The sequence below is a fragment of the Papaver somniferum genome, chromosome 1 (genome assembly GCF_003573695.1).
Source record: "Papaver somniferum cultivar HN1 chromosome 1, ASM357369v1, whole genome shotgun sequence".
Taxonomy (NCBI): Eukaryota; Viridiplantae; Streptophyta; class Magnoliopsida; order Ranunculales; family Papaveraceae; genus Papaver; species Papaver somniferum.
The window spans coordinates 54,960,091-54,971,070 of NC_039358.1; the positions used below are offsets into that span (position 1 = coordinate 54,960,091).

A 10,980-nucleotide genomic window follows, 5' to 3' on the forward strand; every position below is an offset into this window, starting at 1 on the left:
CAAACCAGTCAAGGGTTAGGTAAATAAGCCATACCCATTAATCTGAATCCATACTCAACTTCCCTGAATACATTTTGTACTATTCCCTCTCCGGTTTCCCTCATTTTCGTCTTCTTTTTCGGTGAAAAACCTAGCAGAGACTATGGCGTTTGATGGATGGGTGAAGTAAACTCGGTGATAAAGTAGATGTATTGCTGCAGTTTATCTATTTCAACACCAACATTCTACGTGGTTTTTGTAGGATTCAATTTGATTTTAACTTCTGTGGGAATCGATGAGAGTAACGAAGTTTAATTCAAAGGTATCTACTGGTTTATAACTATGGTATTATTGGAAATCTTTTTTGTATCTTAACCACGGGAATATTCAATTTAGAACACACAGGTTATGGATTAACTCTTCTTTGGATTCTAATGTTTCTGATATGGGAACTAATAGTAAGTTTGTTTTATCTTCTTTTAGTTTTTTGATTTTTCCTTATAGATTTATCCCAAATTTGAAGATTTTTTTTTTCTTTTTTTTATGTTTTAGACGATTTGGTAGATAACATTTTTTCCATAGATAAAATTGTCCAAAAATTAGTTGAATTGAAGCACTAGACTGGAATTTATCCTGAATTAACGATTAACTAAATTGTGCACCGCTGTATTGAGTATGCTTTAGGCGTTTAGGATTGTCCAATAAATTTGTCATGTTTGATCTATTTGGTATCTGCATTTCAGTCCTTCAGTGGGATTATGGTTTCTAATCACAAAATTTATCTCTTTGGATTAATTTTTCATATGAAGATCACAATTGTTTGTCAGGGATTAACATGCATAACCATGAAACTGCAAAGTGTTTGTTGAATCGCATGCACAATTATTTTTTTGCTTGGATTTTTTTTGGGTTTCAGGTCTTTGATATGAATTGCACTTCATGTGTTTGTTCAGTTCCTTCAGCAAAACTAATGTTTTGCCTGTTTGTCCATGGTTTTGCATAAGAGTAGTAAATTGTATAGGAGCTCTATGTCAGACCACTTTGGTATTCATATTATATTTACTATGATCTGTATCATGTTTAAGTGTTGCATGAATTATATGAGTTCAGAAACCATCTTAAAATTAGAAATGGCCTCGAAAGCCAGAGAGGGAAAGAAATCTTGAGTGTTAAGAGAATCAGAAAATTCGTACTCCGGAAAAAAAAATAGACAACTAAAGAATGATAACATGACTTATATGATTGATTCAGTTTCGGGAAAATTGGGAAAGTGCCCCAATATGAGGTTCAATGTTGGAAATCTGCCCCAACGTTAAAAAAAAGTTGGAAAAATGCCCCATTCCGTTAACTTTGACATCCAACCCAGTTAAGTCACATGTGTAACGCCACGATCACCACCAGAACCACTACAAAAACCACCGTCGCCACCACTTGAATCTTAAACCCTAAACCCTCAACCTGAATCCTGAATTTCAAACCCTGAAACTTGAATTCTGAAGGGTTTTTTTTCGCGTGTGAGAGCTTACACATGTGACTTAACTGAGTTTTTGACGGAATGGGGCATTTTTCCAAATTTTTAAACGTTGGGGCAGATTTCCAACATCGCACCCCGTATTGGGCCATTTTCCCAATTTTCCCTTCAGTTTCTTGGAACTATTGATATTTTTCTTTTTCTTAGGTACGGTTTTAGGGTCACTTTTTCTAATTTGTTTTTGTTTGCTTAATGTAGGCTTTTGTTAAAATAATGCAGGTCAAAGTGGACGATGGCGAGAAGATGATAGGTGCACTCACTAAAGACTAATAGCAAGACATCCATCGAGAGTAGTCCCTACATTCATGTTCAGTTTCTTTATAGACGATGGTAATCACTGACTTAGGGTAACTTTTTCGTACTACGTTATTGTTTGCTTAATGCGGCTTTTGTAGAATTAGATACTAATTTTCCACTTGCAGACCCTGAACACTTTCATGGGTTCCTACCATGAACTTCAGGTATGTGTGTGTTATCTATGCCTCATATACATGCTTCAAAGGTTTCAACTGAGAGATTCTTACTATTGGTTTGATCTCATTAATCATTTTGTAAAACATATAAAGTTGAGGAAGGATTTGATTATGGTCAGTTGAAGTACGGTACCTTCATTGGTTCTTTTATATATTTTTTTTCTTAAAATCATCATGTCCCTCTCCTCTTGGATCCTCCATTCCAAAGAGGAGTTGTTCTTAGCATTCTGTGTGATTTAAGGATCAGTTTGGGGAACTCCACAAACAAGGATTTTTACAGCCCTTATGAAGTATTTTTTGACAGTAGGTTAGGATTGTATTTCTTTTTAGGATCAGAAAAGACATATTGGAGTGAATTATACATATATTGCCTCAAGGGTTTCCAGGGACAATTCATCACCGCGTCTTATATGTTTCCATCGACAAATATGTTAAAGTAAGTTTCCAACTTCGCTATCTAATCCGTTGGCATCTTCAAGTGGTAGAATACGGCTTCAGAGTGCCCCAGGTCGTTACTAGTAACTGTTAGTCCCCCTGTTTGTATATGTACTGGATGTTTGTGGGTTAATTGTTTGAGTTTTAATCATCGCTTACAGGGACTGAACTTTATCGAGAAAGATTAGTTAAGGCGCTTGCACGAGAATTACAAGCGCCCTTATTGGTGCTTGATAGTAGTGTTCTTTCCCCTTTTGTAAGCCTTCTCAGTTTTCAATTACAGTGTACCTTTTTAAGATAAATTATGTTCTTTCTTGTCGTCGTAGTCTAGCCTAAATAAATGAATGAAAATGTTGGTCACAGGATTTTAGCAAAGACGAGAGTGAGTTAGATGAGCCCACGGAAGAGTGTTCTTCACAGTCTGCTGTTGAGGAGGATAATGATGCAAGTAACGAATATGAAGTGGCAAGAAATGAGGGGAAGCAGAAAATCCTTAGGGCATTCATCCCATTCAGTTCTGAGGAATTTGCAAAAGTAAGAAAGTTTAAAGAAAAGATAAGATTAAAGGAAACTGCCAAGAGGTTAAAGATCAGAAAAATAATGTTGAAACCAATTAAATTCTTAGAAATCTTGTGGTGTTAAATCAGCATGTTATGTTGGATAGTCCAACTGAGATTCATATAATCACCAAGGAGTTGGTGAATATATGAGATAACGTTGACTTGCAAAGCTAAGACAGTATGATGTTGGATACTCCAACTAAGATATATATATATATATATATATAACACCAAGGAGTTGTATAAAGATAATATTGACTTACATGCATATTTGAGCTAAGTATGTTGCATCTGAGTCGTATTCACTTGTTAAATGCTCAATCTTTTGTAGATAGTCTGGAGAAAGTATATTAGGATCTGTGACTGTGCAGTTACCAAAGGATGCTAAAAGGCCATTTGGAAAAGTTATTCTCTATCCTCGTGGTGCTTGTGCTTCCATATTTGAGGAGGGACATCTAGAATGACGTGCGGAAAAGCAAGTTAGTATGTAATTGCAAATATGTTGCTAATCTGGATCTTTATGTTATTCTATCAGTCTTAGTATTTGTATGCCAGCTTATAAATCCGTGACAATTGCTAACTCATTGTCAAACCAATCCTACGGGAGCACTGATGTGATTTTCAATTGAGTTGTAACAAAAAGGTTCGTTGAGACTTGTGAAAGCAAAAGAATTTAGACTTAAAAATTAAAGAAAACTTAACTCAAAATTTGATTTCAAGATATGAGAAAATAACGAAGACACTGATTCCACTATTACACATGAATGAATGATGGTAAATAACCCAAAACTCTAATTATCTTCAAGTCCCTTATTTTCTTAACTCACAAATAATCAGGCAAATTCTGAAAAATTAATTGTATCCCCTAAGTATAGATTATCTAATCAAAGCATAACCTATCTAATTGAATCACAACTAATGAAGAAAATTATGCAAACAATTAAAACTCTGCAAAAGCAGTGATTGAGTGAATTATAATTAAATATTAGAGAAAATATAATGTTACCAAATTATTCATGCGTAAATAGCTTCCTCATTGCCTTGGTTGTGAGAGAATTAGCACATCATCATGTTGGAAACACGCTCGAAATTCATTATTATTGCTCAAAAATGGTTTACAAATGATAAAAAGAGAGAAATATAATGAAAACCGGGTTTGTAACAGTTATATGTGTTACAAACCAGAACGACACAGAGTATGTGTCACTGATACTGTAGCAAATAAGTCTGCCTCTGATGTACGACCCTCGTGTGAGTCGTTACCACTGTAGAAAAACGACTGTCTTTGTTGGTCTGTTCTTCGTGTTCTTCAGCTATGCAGCAGCAGAAATGGTGACTCTCTGCAACTTTCAATTTCTCGCCTCTGAGATGTTCTAAATCCTCCCAATTCTCTCTGTAATTCAGTGATACCCTAATAGGCTATTTATACTCAACAGGGACAAGAATCTTCGCTCATTACTCCGGAAAATCCTTCCAATATTCGGCAGTAAAAGAAAACATTTTGGAGATATTTTCTTTCCTTTCTTTCACAATCACGCATCTGCAGTTGTCCGACATTCCTTGTTAATCTCAGTCATGCTCCAAACACGCTTAGAATGAGTCCCTGGTGAAGGAAAACTCATGCAAGAACATTATCTTCACGTTATTTCCCGTGAATGTCTTCTCGGCCAAACAAACCTCCCTGTTTTCTTCTATCCACAATTACAACAAAGTTTCACCGGTTCTGATGGACTTATCAGTCCTGTTTAGATGTAACATGCCCATATCAATCCATTTGAGTGATTGAATCACTCCATAAGTCTCCAAGATCAAAAACAACAACTCTCGGGTTTTCTCATGCAAAACTCATAACTCCCTGATTTCTTCTAACTCGAGTTTTAGCCAAACTCCATCGAACCAAAGACCCAAAACAATCCTGTTAGGCTCAAAGGAAGACACCAAAACTGTTCCAGCTCTTTAGTCTCACTGAAACAAGCTCAAATTCGCAACCCTAGTTCTGACATTGAAACCAAAAATTTCCCGCCAAAACATAACTTTTGAAATGAAGAAGATGGTTAGCCCTTATCCAACGTCCTGGGTGCCGAATAACAAATGGGTGTTGTGGACAAATGGGTTACACATAATCGTGGGTGACACATAGCAACAGTGGGGGTCCGTATAGCAAATGTCCTTCGGGGTGCTCCTATCAACTTTTCGAGCCGAATTTTCCAACAATATTTATTTCCAAAAGATATCTACAAACACACAAAACACCATAATAAGGACGAAAATGAGTACTAATAATACGAAACATTGAGGAAAAATTAGACACATAAATGCGTCTATCAAACCCCCTACCTTAAGCAAGAGCAAAAGATCAAATATTTATGGGAAGTGAACTGCAAAAAGAGAGTGGTGTTCTCATGGAAGCTTTAGAACTGTAACGACTAACACAATTTAATTTATACGACTATAAAGCATCGTGCCCAATCTATTTTATGCTACCGTGTTGGTATGATACCAATTTATTTTGTATGATCATTTGAAACATGTTATCTATTTATTTTTATCGTGTCATTTGTTGTTTGGACAGTATTTATAGTTTTAGCTTGGTTGGATTGGATTCTATTAAGACCCATCTCCGGTCTTCGACTATACATTTGGAGGCCATGAACATTACAATTGCTGATGATACAGAACTTTGAGTTTTTATTTATAGATAGGATCGTATTTTGGGCTGCACAACCGGTAGGGTGGGTAGGATATGGTCTATACTCGCCACCCTACCCGTTTATTGGCGGTTAAGAAAATCTTTACCCGTCACTCCGCCAAATAGTGGATAGGGTAGGATACGGTTAAAAACTGGCGGGTAGGATAGGGTTGGCGGGTATGGGTAGGGTATGTGCACCCCTAATAGGAATTGCTCGAAGACCAGTAGGGTGGGATAATTTCGAGCTTTACCCGCCACCATACCCGTTTATTGGCGGTTAAGAAAATCTTCACCCGCCACCCTACCCGCCAAATAGTGGATAGGGTAGGATACGGTTAAAAAACTGGCTGATAGGATAGGATTGGCGGGTACGAGTAGGTATGTGCACCTCTAATCATATCAACTATAGAGTTTTCATTTATAGATGAGATCGGTATGTTGTTCTGGTGGGTGGAGTAGAGAAGCTTATGTTAGAGACGGAATAGATCTCTTCATGATTAATTACCCATATACAATCTGGGTCCTCATAAAAAAACCAATTTCAAAACCCATATTTGAAGGCTAATTATGGTTGGACTATTAACTATGATTAAAGGGTAAAGAAGACAAAAAGAAAAAAGAAAAAAAACTTAATAAACACAGACGGATAAGATAGGTTTGTCCGTCAATACAGGTTGACTGTAAACTAGTGAGGGTTGACTGAAATGTAGGGATTTCAACGAGGATCGCTCAAAAAGGAGGGTATAGACCACGTGATTCTCACGTGGATGTTCTTCACTTATCCTAAAAAACAAGGAAAAAAAAGTTGTACTCAAAGGACTAGATATTGTCCACAATTTTATTCTCAAATGTCAGCATCTCAAACTCAAACGCATCCGTGGATTAAATTTGGTCCACAACAATCTCCCAAAACAAAACACTCACTCACCTCGACAAAGCTCGTCGGAGAACAGTTACAAGTAATGCCGGAGCACTAAGATGAGGCAAATGCCCCTCTGTATGTAAAATCTCGACAGTATTCCGACCACCTAAATGTGTTTGCAAATACATGGCAACCTCAACTGGGACTGATACATCTTTAGCACTTTGAATAATACAACACGGAACTTTAACAAACCCTAACAGACTTCTCAAATCACTGTTAAAAACAGTGCGACATACGAATAATGATATATCCGGTCTCATGTTGAACAGTGTTCGACTAAATTCTCGTACTGCTGCTGGAACATCAGCTCCAACTGCTAATGGCGCAAACCCGCTGACCCATGCCGCATAATTGGACTCCATAGCTGCAAAAACTGTCTCGATTTCTCCTCGTTCGAATCCTCCGTGATAATCCACATCATTCAAAAACCTGTTTATCACCAATTTTATCAAAATCTGGTATTCGTAATTTGCAATTTGAAATGAAAAGTTTGAGTATGGGGGTTTAGTATTTATTTACCTCGGTGAGGCGCCAATAAGGACGAGCTTAGTGAATAGCTCAGGCCGACGAATGGACGCGATGATTCCGATCATTGCGGAGACAGAATGACCAACATAAGCACATTTCTCGATCCCAAGTGCATCGAGAATTTGAAGAACATCATCCACATACGCGTCTAAATTTGTGTATCGCCGGAAATCGAAATAATCCGGGTTAACACTTCCAGCACATACAAGATCATAGAGAACTATCCGATAATTAGGAAGAAAGTAAGGTAGAATCCGTTGCCAAGCCGATTGATCGGTACCGAACCCATGTGCGAAAACTACAACTTTTTCTCCGTTTCCGACTACTCTAACATTAAGAGCTTCTAGCAAGTTGATTCCCATGGTGTTTGGTGAGGATTTTGAGATGGAATTGAAGGATTGAGAAGAGGAAGAAGAGAAGTACTATTTATCTTCTCTTGTTTGTTTTCTCTGTGTTTGCTTTTTGTTTGGTGTACTTAATTTTGGAGTATAAAGATAGAAAAAAGTTGGATAGAAGAAGAGGTTTTATGACTTATAGGTGGGGTGTGATTTGCTCTGTTTGTGCGAGTGAAGGAAAAACATGAGATGTGTATTTATATTTTTGTTGGTGGTAATTAGTACAGTAAAATAAACTTTTGAGAAAGATCTTTAGTGTGTTTTTGATATTTGGCTTTTTTTTCTTTTTTCATTATCCACTACAACACCAGTAATAATCTCGGTGATTGTGTTCACCTATCAGCCCCACAATCACAAAATCATTTCATGTATATGCCACTAAATGGCTCGTGGTTTTAATTACGATTACAATCTTGAATTTATGATGTTAATGAGATTTGAACATTAATGCAAATTTATAACAATATTCTAGTGGGTTTGAACCATAAAATGCACTCACTTTTGAATATCCAAGAACACCAATACTCCCAACTCTCTTGAGGAAAGTTGGCTGAGTAAAGAGTTTGGTGTGTATAACCTGAGAATCTATTTAATATTAGTGCGACCTGATATCAATGACCTGAGTTCGAAATATATCGACACCAATTTCTTTATCGACACTATTAAAAAGAAAAATTAAGAATCTAAATCAATTGTAGTATGTGGCTAAACTTGTATGTAAAGGTCGGAAAGAATCTGGTTCATTTTCTCTTCTCTTTATGAATGGTAGGCCTCATCATGTGGTACAAGTAAAACTACTGTACTGGGTCCATCTTCTTCTAGTAGCCGCATCTATTAAAACTATTTTCCCCTTACAATATTGTCAACTACACAATGCCAACATGATAACGTTATTCACTTACACTTCCCAACTTGCATTAATTCTTAAGGTGTTGATGCAACGTTAATCTTTCCCTTGAAGATTTTGCAACCCTACTAAATATGCGATGTTTTGGATAAGGAATCGAGGATGAGAACTATGGCCACGATGAAATAGAGGAAATTGATGATCTGGCTAAAGATTTTTAGCTTGCCAAACTAAATGTTGGCCATTATTAACAAACTGACTAAATATTATTAGGCTACTGGTGGTTATCACCAAAACATGGCATTGTACGAAGTCAATGGTTAAGAACAAAATGTCAACCACATGAGTTAGTGTAAAAAGATGGTGATCACTTAAAAGATTGAGTTTTTTTAGTTGTCAGGGTACTTATATCTCAAATCCTGGTGCTTACATGAAAATGTCACTCTTTTTTATGTCATGTCAAAATTCTCATCCAGTCTCATCCTTCATTACAACAACAAAAATAAAAAAGTAAAAAAAATGACATACTCCTTTAAGGTCTCTTTTTTTTTTAATAAAAAAATCAGGAATTAAACCCGGAAGTTACAAAACATAACATGAAAAGGCAAATTACAAAAAACTGACTGCAGACTAATCTCGAACAGGACCAAGCGACGAATCTCTAGTAATAGAATCCCAGTTGACAGAATCACAGGTAACAGTATCACATATAACCAGTAGTCGTAACAGTAACGCCCGCTTTCATCCGGGTGAGCTTGGATCGATGAAGCATGATCCACAACTCGAGATATTTTTTTTAAACCCTTTTGAAGAACACAATTAAAAGATGGTTGAACTGAAACTATCCCCGTCAGAAAACAATGAACTCGCCGGATAAATCGTCGGAACTCCTGTATCTGCCAGAAAATTTCATCCCCGTACTTGGAACTGATGTCAAACAGATCGTGATCCAAACATAAGAAACCCATTACACAGAAGATCTCAAGATCCATAACAGAAAGTAGCACATCACACCATCTAAAACTAATCATAATAGCCGAATAAAAACTTGTAGAATAGATGGTCGGAGACCATCTACCCACAGATGTCGGAGAAGGTTCTGTTGTCGCGATTTGATTGTAGGTGAGAGCTGAAAACGGAGGTAAGTCTTGGTCTCCTTTCTTCATCAGATTACAAACCATACTTACATTCACAACCAAAGATCTCAACAAACAAATCCAAAATATCACAGAACAAACCCTAGTAAAAACATAACTGAAAGCTAATACAACAAGAACAGAAAAAATTACATCAATTAAACGAAACCTGGAGCTATAAATCGAGAAACAACCAAGCTGCAGATCATCACAGAAACAAGGCTGCTCAAATCTGCTCCAAAAGAGCCGATCTGAGTAGAGAACAGTAAAGGTGAAAGAAGTTTTCGTTTAGAGAAAAAAGTTAGGGGGGAGAGAGAGAAAAAAGTGGTAACAAGTGGTAATTACACTTATTTTGCCATGCCTTGTTGCAATTACATACAGTTGTTTTGATTTATCACAAGATACAGTACAAGTAGCAAGCAAGGATTATCCGTTTGGTGACTTGTTATCAATAGGGTTTAAGATTTGGGACCAATGGATTAGACTAGAAAACAAAACAGAGGTTGCATCAATCACAGTCACTTGTTACCACTTGTCATATCTATATTGGTTCTATGTGTTTGGTTCCCATCAATAAGATAAGACCTGCTTTCTTTTGCTAGGCGGACCTATATCATTCATGACTTACGTTTGTGGTTTGACATTTCGGCCTCATGGGAGGATCGCTAATGCCGGGAACATATATCCAAATAAAACCTCATATCAATCGGTTCGGTAGGGCAAGGTCACCCACCCTAACTCCACGTTGTGGAAAGCAAATACGATTTTTGTTAGAGGAAAGCAAATACAGGTTGTGGAAAAATAATTTTTTTGTTAAGACACGGTTAAGAGTGTGAAATTGTTAATACGATTTGGTGAGAGCGTAACTGTAGACATTTCGAAACTCACAAAATATATATATATATTTATATATAAATTTTGATTTTAAGTTGAATTTTTCAAGTTATTTGATTAATATTTGGGATTCTATCTTCATGTCTTTTTTTTTTTTGATGAGAAAAGTAAATATATTAATCAACCAATAAAGTACATCGGATTTACAATATCTTTCTTTTCAAAAATATTGGACATCACACTAGATTGAGATATCCTTAGCTGAATTTGGATAGAAATATGCTGACGATTCTTTACACGAGCTTCTTTTGCTATGTAATCCACTCCTGAGTTAAATCTTCTGTTAATATATTGCACCTTAGCTTGTGGGAGTTTTTGCAAAATATTTTGAGTCTTCATTATTGTGTTATCCGCGTTCCAATCTGGGATCTTGTCCTCCTTTCTGATTGTTTCCGCTAACATCTTGCAATCTGTAACTAAAGTGACACTAGATAAAATATTCTCACTTAACCAAGAAGACGCTTTTAATAAAGCTTTTGACTTTGCATGGAAAGTTGATAAAGCTCTATCTGCTCCAGCTGCAATGTGCATAATAGTCTCGTTGTCCGCTGAGTATAGGATAAAAGCATATCCCATAGTTGAATTTTC

At 36.5% G+C, this 10,980-nt stretch overlaps 2 protein-coding genes across 11 annotated transcripts; one reads left to right on the forward strand and one right to left on the reverse strand.

The window, feature by feature from the left end:
* Positions 1–42: 42 nt before the first annotated feature.
* LOC113287178 lies at positions 43–3,532 on the forward strand. 10 transcript variants are annotated; one of them, XR_003329853.1, is made up of 5 exons: positions 43–301; positions 376–437; positions 1,709–2,491; positions 2,580–2,674; positions 2,782–3,295. XR_003329853.1 is itself a non-coding variant. In XM_026535877.1 (5 exons), exons 2-5 carry the CDS (start codon positions 1,816–1,818, stop codon positions 3,364–3,366), a joined length of 348 nt encoding a protein of 115 aa, XP_026391662.1. In that variant the 5' UTR covers positions 43–301; positions 1,709–1,815; the 3' UTR covers positions 3,367–3,532. The 10 variants fall into 10 exon arrangements, 5 of the variants coding, with proteins under 5 accessions (XP_026391662.1, XP_026391651.1, XP_026391649.1 ...); XR_003329852.1 differs by having other exon boundaries at positions 1,730–2,491; XM_026535877.1 differs by lacking the exon at positions 376–437 and adding an exon at positions 3,310–3,532 and having other exon boundaries at positions 1,709–1,840; positions 2,782–2,952.
* Positions 3,533–6,472: 2,940 nt separating this feature from the next.
* LOC113287206 (probable strigolactone esterase DAD2) lies at positions 6,473–7,681 on the reverse strand. Its single transcript, XM_026535893.1, has 2 exons — positions 7,112–7,681; positions 6,473–7,021 (listed from the first exon to the last, which is right to left on the reverse strand). Exons 1-2 carry the CDS (start codon positions 7,480–7,482, stop codon positions 6,592–6,594), a joined length of 801 nt encoding a protein of 266 aa, XP_026391678.1. The 5' UTR covers positions 7,483–7,681; the 3' UTR covers positions 6,473–6,591.
* Between the last annotated feature and the right edge of the window lie 3,299 nt (positions 7,682–10,980).